Source organism: Amblyomma mixtum, chromosome 10, assembly GCF_055824585.1.
Source record: "Amblyomma mixtum isolate Tamu chromosome 10, ASM5582458v1, whole genome shotgun sequence".
Taxonomy (NCBI): domain Eukaryota; kingdom Metazoa; phylum Arthropoda; class Arachnida; order Ixodida; family Ixodidae; genus Amblyomma; species Amblyomma mixtum.
In genome coordinates this window covers 47,058,355-47,076,657 of record NC_143021.1, presented here as the reverse complement: position 1 = coordinate 47,076,657, position 18,303 = coordinate 47,058,355, and the positions used below count along the sequence as shown (strand labels likewise).

The 18,303-nt window shown below is 50.3% G+C and overlaps 2 protein-coding genes across 20 annotated transcripts in view; both read left to right on the top strand.

Annotated features, from left to right (window-relative positions):
- Positions 1–18,303, top strand: part of LOC149325704 (polyamine-transporting ATPase 13A3-like) — a 783,814-nt gene that overhangs the window by 463,396 nt on the left and 302,115 nt on the right. For all 19 annotated transcript variants that reach the window (XR_016286322.1, XR_016286321.1, XR_016286323.1 and 16 more), the window contains one exon: positions 16,375–16,532. Coding sequence is in view for 16 of the 19 variants with exons in the window: in XM_089563621.1 (XP_089419747.1) it covers positions 16,375–16,532 (158 nt within the window). In the remaining 3 variants the exon portion in view is untranslated. The remainder of the gene's footprint in view (positions 1–16,374; positions 16,533–18,303) is intronic.
- On the top strand, positions 6,680–7,019 carry LOC149325710 (large ribosomal subunit protein eL32). The gene has a single exon (XM_089563641.1). The coding sequence runs from the start codon at positions 6,705–6,707 to the stop codon at positions 6,990–6,992; it is 288 nt and encodes a 95-aa protein (XP_089419767.1). The 5' UTR covers positions 6,680–6,704; the 3' UTR covers positions 6,993–7,019.

The window sequence follows — 18,303 nt, the reverse complement described above, 5'->3', positions numbered from 1 at the left end:
ATTTTTCTTGGACCAACTGATGAGCATGAAATTTGCAGCATTTTTACCTCTTTCAAGAACAGTAAAGCCTGTGATATTGACGGCATTCAAATAGGACCGGTAAAACATGTTATCGGTTTGGTAGCTCCCGCACGTGCCTACATATATAACCTTGCTTTGTTTTCTGGGCAGTTTCCCAAATTAATGCAGATTTCTAAAGTTAGTGTGCTTTTTAAAAGTGGAGACAAAAATAATATGTCAAATTATAGGCCCATTTCCATCCTACCAGTTTTTTCTAAAGGTTTAAAAAAGGTTATCCACAGTAGACTAACAAAGTTTTGCGCTAAATTTTCCTTACTTTCTTCATACCAGCACGGATTTTTGGAGGGCAAGTCTACTGAAACAGCCTTGTTGAAGCAAAAAGAGATTATTTTGAGTGCTTTTGAAAATAAACAGATATGTCTAGGTATATTTATAGATTTTTCTAAGGCATTCGACCGCCTTAACCACCAGCGTTTATTAAGAAAATTGGAAATTCTAGGCATTTGGGGCACTCCTCTGTCTCTTATAAAGTCGTATTTGCAGCATCGCTTTCAATGTGTAGTAATAACAAAGCAGGCCTCATCTTTTTTGACTGTTAAAACTGGCGTTCCACAGGGAAGCATTTTAGGTCCGCTGTTGTTTCTTTTGTACATAAATGACATCACGAACATCGACAACACACCAGAGTACATAATATACGCAGACGATAAACTATGCTTTTTAAAGGCGACACTCCTGATTCAATAATTCCAGTTGTAAACAGTACGCTAGACAAACTGAGGGCTTGGAGTGAACATAATTCTCTAATCATAAATATACAAAAAACAAAAGCAGTCGTATTCCACCCTAGGCAACGTGTAATTTCTAAAAACTTTGATTTATGCATGGGAGACTCCATTATAAACGTTTCACCTTCTGTTAAAGCACTAGGAGTTATTTTTCACGAAAATTTGAGTTGGAATGCTCAGATTGACAATGTTATATCTAAACTTTCAAAATGCACGGGTGTTCTTGCAAAATATCGCTCCTGTTTACCAGTGTCAATCAAACTCATAGTGTACAATGCACTGTTTTTGCCCTATCTCAGTTACTGTTTTTTGGTCTGGGGCAGTACCACAGAAACAAATATGCAAAAGCTTTTTCGTGTGCAAAAGAAAGCAATTCGTTTTATTGCAAACGCTGAATACCGAGCTCACACGGATGAGTTGTTTACCCGCCTCAATATCCTCAAAATTTCAAAGCTCTACGAATATTACTTAGCGACAAGGTATAAAAAATCCCTTCACCATACCCATGACAGCTTTCTGGACATGTGCGCGCTAAAACCAAATGACCCAGCATATACTCTACGAAATCCTGAATTTTGGTGGATCCCCTTTTCACGCACTACATATGGTCATCAAATGCTCCGCCATAGCGTTCCAACACTGCTAAATAAGCTTACCTTGAACAACGTCTGTATTGACACCTGCAATCAGAGAGACATCCGGGACATATGTTTACGATTGTAATGTTATTTATGTTGTTTGTGCCTGAGACCACATTTTAATCACTTGACGCACTTTTTTTTTATATTTGAGATCTAGTGACCCCTTTGCTTGACATGTTTTTTGTATTACTAGTATGTACAGCTTAAGTGCCAAATGTTTTGCGCTTTAATTCACACGCAAATCTTATTCGTGTTCTTTTTTTTGTTTTGTTTTGTACACGTGTCCCCCCGCGCTGCAAGTCATGTATACGGGGGGTTCAGGCTGTTTCAAGTGGAAGTTGTTTCCACTTTTTGCCTGAACCAACCCTCATCAATTTGTGATGAAAATAAAAACGTTTGATTGATAGATTGATTGATTGATTGACTCTATCTGCCGTCCCATGATGATGATGATGAGTATGATGGAGAAACATTTGTCCTGCAGTGGAGACACGATCTCGCCTATGCTATTCACTGCCTGTTTGCGGGAGGTATTCCGGGGCCTGAAATGGGAACAGTTGGGAATAGGAGTTAATGGAGAATACCTAAGTAATTTGCGATTCGCTGATGACATTGCATTGCTAAGTCACTCAGGACATGAACTGCAAAGCATGATCAATGAAGTGAACAGGGAGAGCAGAACGGTGGGGCTAACAATTAACGTGCAGAAAACCAAAGTAACATTAAACAGCCTAGCAAGGGAACAGAAATTCGCAGTTGCTAGCCAGGTGCTGGAAGTAGTAGGAGAATATGTCTATTTAGGGCGGGTAGCGACAGCTGATCCAGATCATGAGAGGGAAATAACTAGAAGAATAAGAATGGCGTGGAGCGCATATGGCAGGCTATCTCAGATCACGAATGGCAATTTACCAATATCCCTCAAGAGAAAAGTATGCAACAGGTGTATCTTACCTGTACTCACCTATGCGGCAGAAACGTGGAGGCTAACGAAGAGGGTTCAGCTTAAGTTAACGACAACGCAGCGAGCTATGGAAAGAAAATGATAGGTGTAACGTTAAGAGATCGGAAGCGGGCGGAGGGGGAGAGAAAAAACGCGCGTTAATGATATCCTAGTTGAAATCAAGATGAAGAAGTGGGCTTGGGCAGGGCATGCAATGCGAAGGCAAGATAACCGCTGGTCCTTAAGGGTCACGGAATGGATTCCAAGAGAAGGCAAACGTAGCAGGGGCGGCAGAAAATTAGGTGGGGGGATGAGATTAAGAAATTTGCGGGAATATGGTGGTCGCGGCTGGCGCAGGAAAGGGTTAATTGGAGAGACATGCGAGAAGCCTTTGCCCTGCAGTGGGCGTAGTTAGGCTGATGATGATGATGGAGGTGGTCAGGCTTACGATAACTGGCAGCCGCAACTTCCTCATCTACGCATACTTCTTAACCTCATCCACACACCACTCCATCTGCCATCCGATGATGATGATGATGATGATGGAGAAACCTACATCCTGCAGTGGAAGTCGTCAGGCTGATGATAACTGGCAGCCGCGGCTACCTCACCTACGCACACTTCTTAACCTCATCCACACACCACTCTCTCTGCCATCCCATGATGATCATGATGATGATGAAGAAACCTTTGTCCTGCAGTGGAGGTCGTCAGGCTGATGATAACTGGAAGCCGCGGCTACCTCATCTATGCATACTTCGTAACCTCATCCACACCCCACTCTATCTGCCGTCCCTTGATGATGAAGATGATGATGGAGAAACCTACGTCCTGCAGTGGAAGTCGTCAGGCTGATGATAACTGGCAGCCGCGGCTACCTCATCTACGCGTACTTCTTAACCTCATCGACACACCACTCTATCTGCCGTTCCATGATGATGATGATGATGAGGAAACCTTTGTCCTGCATTGGAGGTCGTCAGGCTGATGATAACTGGCAGCCTCGGCTACCTCATCTACGCACACTTTTTAACCTCATCCACACACCACTCTATCTGCCGTCCCATGATGATGGTGATGATGATGGAGTACCCTATTGAAAAATCCGGTATCGCGGCAAACCGGATTTTACCGGAACATATCGGTTTCATACCGGTCCGGTATCACTCTCATACCGGCGAGACCCGTCCGGTTTGATCGCTATACCGGTTCATACCGGTCCGGTATCGATCCCAAACCGGACAGACCGCTCCGGTACGGAGCTCATACCGGACAGTCCATTCCCGGTTAGAAGCTCAAACCGGACAGACCAGTCCGGTACGGAGCTCAAACCGGACATACCAGCCTGTATTCAGAGCGATATGTGCTGCGGTTTTGGTGCTTGGTCTGCAGATTGACTGTTGTACGCCAGCAGATATTTTTAAGGGGAACGGGGGGGAAGGGGGGGGGGGGGGTAAGCGTGCGCATAAGTGCGATAATCAACACATACACGGTTTTGTTGAAAGGGTTAGGAAAAGAAAAGGGCTAAGCGTGGCAAAACATGCAGTTTGTGTATGAAAGGCGGGGGCTGCATGAAGGTGAATGGCGCGCAACCGCCATATTGGCTTGCCGTGCAGCACCCTCACAAAGCCAGGGCTGCTGTGTGCGGGCAAACGGCTAGTATACATCCGCCAGCAGTCTTCGTAAGTGCTGCGCAGATTACTCTGGGTTTCACAGTGCAGAACTTCACGACTGGCTGATAAACATGGCGAGCCTCCGGTGACTGCTCCAGAGGCTTCAAAAGGTTTATTACTGTCGCGTTCATTGCAGCAGCTTTCTTAATGTTCGCTAGCGGCAGTCTGTAGCGACGCATCGGTGAAGAAATACAATTCTTGGTTTTCGTGCAGGAATTCTTTGCACTTCTTCTTCATCAAGTGATAGTCCATTGATAACGCAACTTGTCCAAGCGCCATCGCGAGCGGCCCCACCCTTCACTCCATCAGGAAGACATACTAATCACAAATCGCCCAGAACATTTCTATCGACGAAGAAAAGGTTAATTCAACGGAGCCGGCAGCTTGGGCGTTCCCTTAAAGGGCCACTGCCCACCCCCGGGCAGCAGACACTCTCTACCTCTCTTTGAGCGAGCCTCCTCTCCTTCCATTCCCTCCTCGAAATTCTTCTCTCCCGCTCCTCGTCGAGTAGGCTCGGCAAGGCAAAATCACCCCTTCCTTCTCCGATGTAAGCCGGAGGCGTGGTGTCTGTGGAGTGCGTCACAGGGGCTACGTCATGGCCCCGCCTTCAATAGAATTCTTTTCTTGGTTTTTGCATTTTCTCCGCACACTGAGTGATCGAGAGGCGCGATCTGCTCGACCACCTAAACTTGTTAGCGAGCGCATCCTTTCATACATCTGTTTGTCATTCCCAGTTAACGAGCCACCTTTTCATTTTTTTTAGGCCTCCCCACCGCTTCACGAGCGGAGGGGCGGAAGTCGGTTCTGTTCGAAACATACGGCGAAGTGCGGGCCCGGCAACCGCCCGTTTGCTTTTCTTCATGTGTTTGTGTTCTGTTTGTATGTGTCTTTTCTCCACTCCGAGGCCCATGTCGTTCATTGGAGTCAAGGCGTACGCAAGATGCATGGAGGATAAGCGGTGTCTGTGCGGACCGGTCAAGCGGGCGAGCGAGGGAAAGGCTCTGCTGCACTACTAATTAAAACCTTGTTTTGGGGGCTCGCATAGAAGAAAAAAAACTGAGAAGGCTTTGATTTGAATTTTCGCAGCTTTTCGGGGCGCGCATGGCTCTAGTATTTTGCAGAGGTTATCTTCGATGCCTCATCTATGCAGTGGGCTTGTTTTTCAAAAATGTCCGTACCCTGGGCAGTGGCCCTTTAAGGGCGACGCTTCGTGCCACTAAAAGATACAGCGCTCGAGAGAACAAAATAAAAACAAAAACCACCTGTAGAAACCTTACACGAGTAACCCGTCTCTTCGCAATTTTTTTTAAAGGTTTTTTTTTTTCTCTCATCACTGCCTTCTCTGCTTTTCCTGGGTTTGAGAATTCTCAAGGCCTGCGCGCTTTCCTTTCCCCCCGCTCTGACGTCAGCCACTTTGACCGCTGACCCCTCCGCATTCCCCCGACACTGAGACGTCTCCTTTCTTCCCTCAACCAGTTCTGCACCCTTCCGTAGTCGTGTAGCCGGACATGTCAGCATGCGCTGCTGCGTTTTATTGCTGTTGCGTTCGTGAGTTCTGGCTAGGAAATTGCTTGTCATCGTGATACCTAAATCTTTGCGTGTCGTGACCTGCTGTTCAAGCAATGGGTCGCTGCTGCGTGCCCAACTGTAGAGGAAACTATGACAACGGGCCAAAAGTGCTTGTGTTTTCGTTCCCAAAAGACTCACGTAGGATTACGTGGGAGCGTGCTGTTCGCCGCGACGACGTCGACATACGGACTGTGCGAGATTCTAAGGTACTGTACGTTGTGTCTGCGCATCGAAGCAATCCTTGAAGTCTAATAATTTATCACGGTGCTAAAATATGGACAAGGTGCGGTTCTAAAATTCATGGGACGCGATGTTTGCCCTAGACTGCTGGTATCTGTAAATATATCTTTTTCTCTTATGTACCAGGCAGTGTTCTTGTGTGGTTGAAAGATACAAATTTTCAAGTTCAGGGCGGGCGTTCATGTCATGGTTAAATAAATATGCCTATGAATATCATCGAATTTTGCAGAGAGCATACATACACTAACGAGATATATTCTTGCATCTTTATTCAACGTTTCGACTATATTTAGTGTGCGTAGTGTTTTGGCTTATGAATGCTCAGTATATTTAGGTAATTGAAGCGATTCCCGCCCCGGGTACCCACCGGCCCTGTGGAAATGGGTACAAGCGTCCCGCCTGTGGGAGTCAACGCTTGGTGAAGCTCGCTAACTCTGCTCCATCCCGGTGCTAACTGCGTGTGTCGGTTCATCAGGGAGCAGCCCCGGTTAGATCGTAGGGGAAGGCGACATGTGTTCCCGGTGATCCGGGTGCACGCGGTGCCTGGTGCATTTACAAAAAAAAAGGGCCACAAATTGGGCTTATGCCGCACGAGGCAGTATGGTTGCTTGGCGGGGGAACTTATCACTCATCCGCCAAGGCAACTGTTTGGTCTAAGACCCTTTTCCCAAGCATTTCACCCTAGAAGAGCCGAGCACCAGGCCAGGGGAAATCTTGTACCCACTAAAGAAACCGGTGGGTACCCGGCGGCACTGGGGATCGAACCCAGCACCTCCCGAATGCGAGGCGGATGCTCTACCACAAGGCCACGCTTCGGTGTATTGACAAGGGTATGGACAACCGCGTGAGGCGTCGCTTCAAGGGCCAGTACCTGATGCCCAACATTGGTTACGGGAGCAACCGCAAGACCAAGCACATCCTGCCCAACGGCTTCCGCAAGGTGCTCGTCCACAACATCAGGGAACTGGAGATGTTGATGATGATGAACCGGCGGTACTGTGCGGAGATTGCGCACGGCGTGTCCTCCAAGAAGCGCAAGACCCTCGTCGAACGGGCACAGCAGCTCTCCATCAGAGTGACCAACGCCAACGCAAGGCTTCGCTCGGAGGAGAACGAATGAACATTCACCCGCTTCACCCACCCCAAAGCGCAATGCTTTGGGGTGGGTGGCAGTCGTGACCTAGTGGTCTGGGCGTCCGCTTCGGCTGCGGGAGGTGGTTGGTTCGAAACCCACCGCCGGACACCCACCAATAAAAATGGGTACAAGCCACCCCCGGCCCGGAGCCCGGCTTCTTCAGGGGTGTGCGCTTGGAGGAAGCTCCGTAAACCCCGCTGCGCCCCTTCGGGGGCAACATAGTTTCGAGCACTCAGCCTGCAAAGGTGGTTCGTGTTTCACTGCAAAGTGAGGAGTTCCGACTCAAAACTCGTACGCTCTAACCAGCGTGTCTCAAGACAAACACTGTAAGCGATCCTTCGTTTCGAAGAGAAAACTTCAGAGTATCACAGCTGACTAGACATGCCGGTTTTTCCGGCTGTCTGACTTGCGAGAAAGAAAAAAAGGGCCACAAATTGGGCTTATGCCGCACGAGGCGGACTTATGGTTGCTTGGCAGGGGAACTTATCACTCATCCGCCAAGGCAACTGTTTGGTCTAAGACCCTTTTCCCAAGCATTTCACCCTAGAAGAGCCGAGCACCAGGCCAGGGGGAATCTTGTACCCATTAAAAAAACCGGTGGGTACCCGACGGCACTGGGGATCGAACCCAGCACCTCCCGAATGCGAGGCGGATGCTCTACCACAAGGCCACGCCACCGGCCGGGCACCCACCGGTTTTCTCAAAATGGGTACAAGCTATGGCCCGGCCTGGTGCTCGGCTTACTAGGGCTACATTGCTTGGGAAAGGAGCCTGCGCCTTTAATTCCCGTCACTGTGGGCACAGAGTCGTGTGGACAAAGCGATAATTTGCGCAATGAATAAAGTAATAATGGCCGTAAGTTGCATGTCACAGTGCTCAATGCATTATGTTGTGTGTCAGTGCCCAATTAAATGATAAGCTGGGGGCATTATGTACTACCAATCATATTTACTTTTCAGCAGGTGCTTTTGACTACTTCATTGGCCAGCACCCTGTAGAGACCCCAGGGCCGGTTGATCGTCGCAAAGAGTTAAATTATTACCTCAGTGAGCTGGTTCAAGACATGCGAAAAAAATAAACATCTTTTGGAGTTTTTGATGCATTATAATACTCACCAAGCTACCAATACTTGGTAAAAGCTGGGAGCAAATAACACAATTGCACATCGACTGCAATACGAGTCGCTGATAATCGCAGATTACCAGTTTCTGAGGCTCTGTATATTGCAGCATTTGGCATGTACACTTATGGCCCCAGTTTTTGGGCAGGTTTAGTCCAAGTGGGATATATTTGAAGCATTTTATTCCTGCCTTTGTCCTGTGATACAGAGCCCTCCTGTATAATACGGGCCTAGCCTGTAGAATAAAGGACTGTCCTGTATGCCGGTATGAATTTTAAACCGGAACCGCATACCAGGTTATTGTACAGGATTTGCGATACCGGATTACCTGAGTATCCTGTACAAAACAGGAGTGTCCTGTATTATACAGGACTGTCCTGTTTTATACAGGATATTCCGGTAATCCGGTATCGCAAATCCTGTACAATAACCTGGTATGCGGTTCCGGTTTAAAATTCATACCGGATTTTTCAGTAGGGTAACCTTTATCCTGCAGTGAAGGTCGTCAGGTTGATGATAACTGGTATAGCTAATTGGTATAGCATCTTGGAAAAATTATAGTGCACTCGGGACATCATTTCGGCACCCAAATCAACTTACTATAGCGGTCTCAGAGGCCTATCATACCAGTAAGAATGAACACACATGATGTTGCTGGCCGATTGGAAGTCCTGCATGAAAAGGAGTTTTCTTGTCTTGACGCGCCTGCGGGACTCTCGTCCTGATGAGCCTGCGTGATGGCCTTTGTTTCTGTTTGTATGCTCTTCTTTCGCTCTTTTTTTCAGCGTTTTTGAATAAAAGCCCAGTTGCGAGAAAGCAGTTGTGTTTTTCAGTCTTCGTTGTCTGTTGTCCTGAGCGCGCTATATCTTCTCCACGGCATATTCCGACCGCCTGCGGTTCTTTAGCGGGCACTGGGAATGCACAGCTCACGGCACTCTTTGCGTGTCGCCTCCATCGAAATGCGGCACCCGTATCCTTGAGCTCAGCAGAAATACAATATCGCTATTGAGCAACCACGGCGTGTCGTCTAAGCGAACTGAGGAAATATATTGCCACGTTTCCAAAAGCAGCCACTAGGCGGCTGCTCTTCGCAAGGCGCGTGCACCGCCGTGTGAAAGAAGAAGAAGATCGGTTCCGGCCTTCTCTGGGTGCTCTTGGTTTGTTCTCCAGTGCCGTCCACGTCACCCCCCATTAAAGCCTTTCGGTTACGAGCCCCAACGGCTACGTAACACTGGTGGAGGTGCATTCACGATCCCATGTCCCGGACCTCTTCTCGCAGCGGTTCAGCGAGTCCCGACCGACTCCCGCTGGTGTCTACGCCCGTTCATCGCAGCAGCCGCCGCGTTCACGGCCTCTCCCCAGAGTTCGGTCTCCTTCCCGACCGCCGCCCCGTCCAGCTTCATCCCATGGCGCAGGCGAGTTCCCCTCATCTGACCCTCCAGCAGCCCCGTGTACCGACGAGTTTCCATGGCGCTCCTGCTGAAGACGTCGACGACTGGCTTGAACAGTTTGAACGTGTGGCCAACTTTAATCAGTGGAGTTCTGCCATGAAGCTGCGCAACGTATACTTCGCGCTGGAGGACGGCGCCAAAACCTGGTACGAGAACCGGGAGACCGGTCTTCAAAGCTGGGATGCCTTCCGCCAGCAGCTGCGCGATACGTTTTCCAGCCCCGACCGCCGCGACCGAGCGCGCCGCCTCCTGGAAGCCCGTATCCAAAAGCCCAACGAGAGCGTCGCCATGTTTGCCGAGGACGTGACCCGTCTTTGTCGGCGGGCTGATCCCGACATGACGGAGGCCGCGAAGTTGCGCCACCTGATGCAGGGGGTAAAAGAACATCTTTTCGCTGGTTTGGTGCGGAATCCCCCCCAGACCGTTGCCGACTTCATCAGTGAAGCAACCCTCATCGAGCGAGCCCTGCAGCAACGCTCCCGACGAAATGAGTCTGCGTGCGTTCAGCCCTTCAGCTCAGTCGCCGCTTCGTGCAGCGCCAGTGAACATTCCTCTTTGCGAGAGTTGATCCGAGACGTAGTTCGCGAGGAGCTCCGGAAACTCCACATCATCTCGCCTGATCCCACAGCCGCTGCCCTCACTGAAGTCGTGCGCGAGGAGATCCGGCAAGCGTTTGCACCGCCTCAGTTGCTGCCCGAGCCACGCCCTCTGAGTTATGCAGCAGCTGTCCGTCAGCCCGCGGTGCCTCCCGCGCAGCCTATCCCGTTCGACTCGCAGCCGCCGTCCGTTCTGCCGCCACCCTCCTACCAGCGGCCACCGCAGCAGGGACTCGACATGCAACCACCGGTCCGGAAGGCCGACATCTGGCGCACTCCTCGTCAGCGGCCGCTCTGCTTCCACTGCGGGGAAGCCGGCCACCTGTATCGGCGCTGCCCCTACCGGGAACTCGGGCTTCAGGGATTTTCACGTCACGCCCCGCGCCCACGGTTCGGTGAGCGACCTCGGGAAATCGAGGAATACCTTGCTGCCCAGCAGACTTCACCGAACGGCCGCCAACGGTCACCTTCTCCCGTCCGCTACTCGTCACCTAGCCGTCGTACTTTCAGCGATACGATGAGGGGGCGGTCGCCAAGCCCACGCCGGGGAAACTGAAGGCGGCGACCTCAGGGGGGCAGGTTGCTGAAAAACGAAACCGACGTCCCGAAGACCCCCGCGTGACGACGCAGCGTGATTCCGTGACAGCGATGCCGCCGCAGCGTGATTCCGTGACTCCGAGTTTCCCTCATACCGATGACACAGCTAGCGCCGACCTTCCCGTGCTTGTTGACGGGCACCCAGTGACTGCTTTAGTAGATACAGGAGCAGACTTCTCAATAATCAGCAAGAATTTCGCGGATCGGCTCGCAAAAGTTAGGACTGAATGGCCTGGACCCCAAATTCGTACTGCTGGTGGCCACCTTATGACACCTTTAGGGCGTTGCACTGCACGAGTCACCATTGCCGACTCCGTGTTTGTTGCGGTTTTCGTTATTCTGCCCAACTGTTGCAAGGACCTCATCCTCGGCCTTGACTTTTTACGACAGCATGGTGCCGTCATTAACGTTCCTCGCCGTTTGGTCACGTTTTCACCGCCTGCACCGACTTCCGCAGACGCCGAACGACGCCACGCACCTTTGCGCATCCTTGACGCGGATGTAACCGTGCCGCCCCGCTCATGTACTCTCGTTACCGTCAGGTGCGATGACAAGTCCAGTGCTGCAGGGGTGGCCGAACAGAACACTGAGCTGCTGCTCCATCACGGCGTCTGTGTTGCCCGCGGTATCGTCCATCCGACCAACGGCCTCGCGGATGTACTCCTTACCAACTTCGGCAATGAGCGACAACGCATCGCTAAAGGGACCACGGTCGCCTACTTGGAAGATATCGCCGAAACTTCTGATTGCATCGCACTCCAGACCGGGACATCTGCCAGCCGAACGGCCCAATTCGCCCTCGATGTGAACCCCGCTCTATCACCTACCGAGAAGGATCGACTTGTCGGGCTGCTCTGTCAGTTTCAAGACTGTTTCTCGTCTGCCTCCGCGGTCAAGCAGACGCCCCTCACCAAACACCGCATAATAACCGACGAACGTATCCGACCAGTCCGACAGAACCCATACCGAGTGTCACCGCGGGAACGCGAAGTCATCGCTCAGCAGGTAGACGAAATGCTGAATGACGGTGTCATACAGCCATCGAGGAGTCCCTGGGCTTCACCTGTCGTCTTGGTTAAGAAGAAAGACGGCAGTCTGAGATTCTGTGTTGACTACCGCAAACTCAACCAGGTCACAAAAAAAGACGTCTACCCGCTACCACGCATTGATGACTCCTTGGACCGGCTGCGCCATGCGCGCTACTTCTCCTCGCTCGATCTCAAAAGCGGTTATTGGCAGATCGAAGTAGACGAACGGGACCGTGAGAAGACTGCGTTTGTCACGCCGGATGGACTTTACGAGTTCAAGGTCCTACCGTTTGGATTGTGCTCCGCTCCGGCGACATTCCAGCGAATGATGGACGCAGTCTTATCCGGCCTTAAATGGCAAACTTGTTTAGTATATCTGGACGACGTTATTGTGTTTTCCCCAACGTTCGAGGAACACCTCCAACGCCTTTCCACCGTGCTCCGGGCTATAAGATCTGCCGGCCTCACGTTAAAACCTGAAAAGTGCCACTTCGGTTACGAAGAGCTCCTGTTCCTGGGCCACGTCGTCAGCCGTCGAGGTGTTCAGCCCGATCCCGCCAAAACTGCAGCCGTCGCCAACTTCCCTACTCCCTCCGACAAGAAGACAGTCCGGCGGTTTTTGGGACTCTGCGCCTATTACCGCCGATTCATTGCAAACTTTTCACGAATTGCTGCCCCGTTGACGCGTCTCACCCGAGATGATGTCACCTTCGCCTGGACAGACGAACAGCAAAAGGCATTCGATGACTTACGCCACCGCTTGCAAACAACGCCTGTGCTTGCCCACTTCGATGCCCATGCCGAGACCCTGGTTCACACGGATGCAAGCAACGTAGGCCTCGGCGCTGTGCTCGTACAGTGGCAGGATGGCGCTGAGCGAGTCATCGCGTACGCTAGCCGGACTTTGTCTCGTGCTGAAACCAATTATTCCACCACCGAGAAAGAGTGCCTCGCTGTTGTCTGGGCAGTGATGAAATTTCGCCCGTATCTTTATGGCCGCCGCTTCCAGGTTGTGAGCGACCATCATTCTCTTTGCTGGTTGACGAACTTGCGCGATCCCTCCGGACGCCTTGCACGTTGGAGTTTACGTCTACAAGAGTTCGACATGACCATCGTGTATAAGTCCGGACGCCAGCACAACGACGCCGACTGCTTGTCCCGTTCGCCTATCCAGTCGGCGAACGAAGACGAAGAGCCGGACTTCCCTCTTATCGCAACTGTCGACGCAGTCACTGTTTCGCAGCGCCAGCGTGAGGACCCGGGACTCGCTCCACTCATCGACTTCCTGAAAGCGCGTACTACGGAAGTACCCCGTCCCTTCGCCAGAACGCACTCCTCGTTTTGTCTCCTAAACGACGTGCTCTACAAGATCAACTTCTCTCCCACGGGAAGGGATTATCTCCTCGTCGTGCCAGACACTCTCCGCGACGAAGTCTTGCAGGCATGTCATGATGAGCCCACCGCCGGTCATCTCGGCTATGCTCGAACTTTGGCTCGCATTCAAAAGAGTTTTTACTGGCCCAAACTTGCGGCGGCAGTGCGCCACTATGTACGAACGTGCCACGAATGCCAGCGACGGAAAATACCGTCTGTAAGGCCAGCTGGTTTACTGCAGCCTGTCCAAGTGCCCAGACTTCCATTCGAGCAGGTTGGCATGGACTTGTTGGGCCCTTTTCCAACTTCCTCCTCGGGCAACCGGTGGATAATAGTCGCTACCGATTACCTCACGCGCTATGCTGAAACAAAGGCCCTCGAACGAGGCACGGCAGCCGAAGCAGCGAAATTTTTCGTCGAGCGCATCGTCCTCAGGCACGGCGCCCCGTCAGTTGTCATAACGGACCGAGGCACAGCTTTCACGGCCAAGCTGCTGGAATCCGTCATGCAGCTGAGTGGCACTGCCCACCGTAAATCCACCGCCTACCATCCACAGACGAATGGCCTGACCGAACGTCTCAACAAAACTCTCGCCGACATGCTGTCTATGTACGTGGACGTTGAACATCGGTCTTGGGATGACATCCTACCGTACGTCACATTCGCGTACAATACGGCACAACAAGAGACCACGCGCATGACGCCCTTCTCTCTGTTGTATGGCCGCGAGGTGTCCACCATGCTAGAGGCCATGTTGCTCCTTAACGGTCATGACCCCGAAGCTGGTACCGAGGAATTCACTCAGCGCGCCGAAGAAGCACGGCAGCTTGCGCGACTGCGCATCCGGACCCGGCAAGGCCGAGACGCTCGGCGTTACAATCACCGCCACCGAGTAGTGACCTTCGAACCGGACGACATGGTGTGGGTGTGGACTCCGATTCGACGCCGAGGGCTTTCCGAAAAACTGCTAAAGCAGTACTTCGGTCCCTACAGAGTGGTCCGTCAGCTCAGTGACGTCACATACGAACTTCTTCCAGCCGGCTCTTCTACTTCTCATCGCCGCCAGCAGAAGCCCGAAGTCGTCCATGTCGTGCGAATGAAGCCGTACTTTTCGCGCGAGCACCGCTAGCTTACGAACTGCTTATTTCCTGCCATGTTCTTGTGAACTGCTTTTCTTACCTTCTTTTCTTGCGCATGCATCGGGTCGATGTTTTTTTTTAGGGAGGGGGGTAATGCCACGTTTCCACAAGCAGCCACTAGGCGGCTGCTCTTCGCAAGGCGCGTGCACCGCCGTGTGAAAGAAGAAGAAGATCGGTTCCGGCCTTCTCTGGGTGCTCTTGGTTTGTTCTCCGGTGCCGTCCACGTCACCCCCCATTAAAGCCTTTCGGTTACGAGCCCCAACGGCTACGTAACAATATTCTGCTCTCACTTCGTCCGTGTTGTCTAAACGATCCTTGCAAGGCCACAGTTTTTGTGTTTAGATCCATGTTACGGTTGCGTGCCAAATTTTCGCGTGTGATGTTTCGCATCTATGCTGCTGAATTCAGGGTCCAGGCTCCACCTTGTAACAAGAACGAGCACCTATGCCTTTACTGTCGTGCGTTGTTCATACCTAACTAAGGCAAATAGGTTGGAGAATGTCGCGGAAGATTCAGGAGCAGTAAACGGAGAATGGAAGACATGGTCAACTGAATAGGTGGGTCAACCACTGGGAATGCATACCGGCAGCAGTTCTTTCTTCTAAGTTTGCATTTCTCCAAGTAGATCTAACGGGAACTAAAGCTCTTGCTGTGTAATCCTCTGCTAATGATAGGGTATTGAATTTCAGTGGATTGTAATCCACTTTCTTGAGGTGTTGATATTGACGCTCATTTGTGTTTAACTGCTTGGTATGACATGTGCATTAAAAACTAAAATCTTTGCGTTCAAGGTATCAGAATTGTTTCTCGTATTAACTGACGCTCGAAATATATGCAGCATGGTAGCATGAACGGCAGTACGCGAGACCATCTTTCCGTAACACTCTTTTTGTGTTCTAAAGTGCTGTTTATTAGCGACTAGTGAGACATTTTTGAAATGCATAATCCATATAATAATTGAAAATATATGGAAATGTATACGATTTCCTTATCTGATCCGTATGGTTCCAACGTGTTTTTCATAGAGATACTGAATGATTTTTACGTGATGTGTACGGCGTTATATACGGAGCCTGCAACAATAGTCGGCATGCGTTTTCAGCGTCCTTCATATGGATTCCATACAGTGCGCTGTGTTTTATAAGCGGAGTCTGTAGCAATTCTATGTATTTTAAGCTGGTCGCGCAAGCTTCACCTGGCTTTATCTATGCCATACGAAAAACAGAATAGTTGTGAATCGTAATATAGCATCTTGTAATAAAACAGCGCAAGGACACAGGACGAGAACGGAGAGAAGACACGCACGGCGCTGATGGGAAAGAAAACGGTGTAAAATTAACCATGCAAACAAGTTCGTCTCGTGTAAGGTTGCTGTGGTCGACCAGATTCCTCTGTCCTGTGGCCGTACTTGCATTGGCCAGACAGGCCGTGGCATCAATGTACGGCTTTTGGAGCACCAAAATTGTTTGGGAAAGTGTTCAACAAACTTGGCCAAGCGTTGTCTCGAGTGTAAGTGCACCCCGTTTTTCGTTCACACCGAAGTCTTGTTCATACATAACGATCGTAGCACGAGAGAAGTAGCAGAGGCATTTCATGTCTTGAGAAAAGGAAACAGATGTGTAAGCCAGCCTTCAGTAGCATTGTCCTCTAAGGAAATGAAGTTGCTAAACAGTGGTTAGCACCGATAATCACACGTGATTTTACGAGACATTTTATTACCCGATAAGTGTATTTTTGGGCAAAGCGGATGCGCGCGCTTTCTTGACGCCCTGCCTTGAAAAGCAGCGTGTTTTTCCAATAAACGCAGTTGCAAGTATCAGCGCCGTGTGTGTCTTCTCTCCGTTCTCGTCCTGTGTTCTTGCGCTGTTTTATTACAAGATGCTTAACCAACTCGCCCAAATTGCCATTTTGCTACAGTTCGTAATATAGATCGTTTCGCAACCCTTCAGTGCCTTTCCTTGGTGTGAACTGGCATTTTCTCCTTCGCCCTAACACAGTCTAGTACCGCTCTTTTCGGGTAGGTATACAGTGCTTCTCTTTGATAGGCTGCGCTTTAATGCAGGCGACCATCTGCTGACTGCTCTTAGCGTGGCTCGAGACTGCGAAATGATTTCGCCCTCAGCGCGCGTCACCGTCCTAACAGCCGCTATTGACCTGCACTCTTCAACGGCGGCGGTGGACTTCAACGAGGCCTTCCACGCGGCCAACAGTGATGTCAAGGTAGGCAGCCCTCACTTCAAAAGTTCAATCAGCAGAAAAGAAAATTTCCAATTGCGCGTCCAGGTACGATCTCACAAGGCCGAAGGTACAAATGCGCAAGTTATTCATGAAAAACATTCTCACCTGTCTACCCTGACACAATTTCACCGTTGTGGCCAGTTCGGTAGAGTATATGTACGGATTAGCTGAACAGTTTTCATGTTCTTCTTCCTCGTTCACGCTTTCTACGAATGTCTGAATGCTCTGCAACTTTTCCAGGACGTTGAAGGAGTACTTATGCCCAGCAAGAGTACCAAAGATTTACGGCATAATTTGGCGCGCCTATCTTTTCTGAACTTCACCAGCGAGCTATATCTGTTCGCGATTAGTACCGAACACCGCGTAACACAAATTACATTTTTCATTTGCAATTGGGAGACAACTAAAGAGTTCGGTGACGTGTCAATAATGATGGCCTATTGGTTCCAGAAGCTGAAGAATTGTGCTTACAAAATGGTTCCCTGCTCGCACGACTTTTTGACGAGCCTAGGAAAACAAACCATGGTGTGTTCTAACGGCGAAAAATTGCCGGGGTAATTTTCAAAAATTGCCATTTTGCAGCACGGGGTAACAGCCCCACAAACTGCAAGCATATGTCTACATTTTCGAGCTTGGGAAAGTTAAAAAAAACATCCAGCGGGCACTTAAGGCTGCTTGGGTGCTGCGAAGGCGAAATATTTAATCTGTCATCGTGAGCGTTCCACCTCAACGCAGGCTGTGCACTGAGAAATGAAACGAAGACAAGGCTCCGAACGCTAATTCCACATACGCTGAATCCACAACGTCCGAGTGAAACACTCGAACATTCGGTTCGAATGCCTTTCGCGAGCTAGCCTCCAACCTAAGAAAAGTATACTATGTGAAACGAGGAATCGTATTACACCCCTCTCAGTCGTGTACAATGAACGGTTCCGATATAATTTTAATACGAAAACTGATTTTTGAGGAAAGCAAACCTCGCAGCAACCTTCTCCTCAACCACGCCTTAAGTGGGGAACTAAGGCCTGAGAAAGCGTAGTATTGAAGGTGCATAAGTCATCGGTTCGAATCTTTCTCGCAAGCTGCGTTAACACGTTTTGGTGGGCTAGTTGGAGGGCAGGCAACTCGCAAGCTGGCCTCCATGTTGGCTAGCACATGTAGGCCATGTGCAACGACAAATCGTACGGCACTACCCGGAACTCTGAAGACGAATGGTTTCGAAGAATTTTTGTGCGATTGTAGGTAGGATTGCTGGCACCACATTGAGGCCGGCCGGCCAGTGGGCGGTGTATAAGACGAAAAAAATATAGATGATTGAAACCGCACTGCTTGGCTCGCTGTGTGCGTCCTACAGGCTCTCCATGACGCCACCCTCTCTTTCGTGCCACCGGTGGGATTTTCTGTACCATAGGCCAGTACACACGCACACACTAATACATCAACATACACACGCCGTCGGCTTGTTTGTAACGCGGTTAGAAAGGCTTCCACATTAAAATATGAAAGTGAAGAAGCTGTGAGGAGGGTGCGCATGTGAAGATGGAGGCACAAAACCCAGTGCTGTCCAGCTTCTCGTGTCTGGTGGTCAGCTGTGGTGGCAACCAGGGCCACCTCCACAGCGGACCACAACACACAAGAATCTGCAAAGCTCCTGGCCTTGTTGACATTTATAGCTGACATATGCACACATATGACTGTTATGCCAAAGGGAACATTTGCGCAATTAAAAAAAGAAGCCGCCCGAAGGCAACAT

Excerpts from the sequence above, each read along its gene's own strand:
- LOC149325710 (XM_089563641.1), top strand. The coding sequence starts at position 6,705 with ATGGACAACCGCGTGAGGCGTCGCTTCAAGGGCCAGTACCTGATGCCC.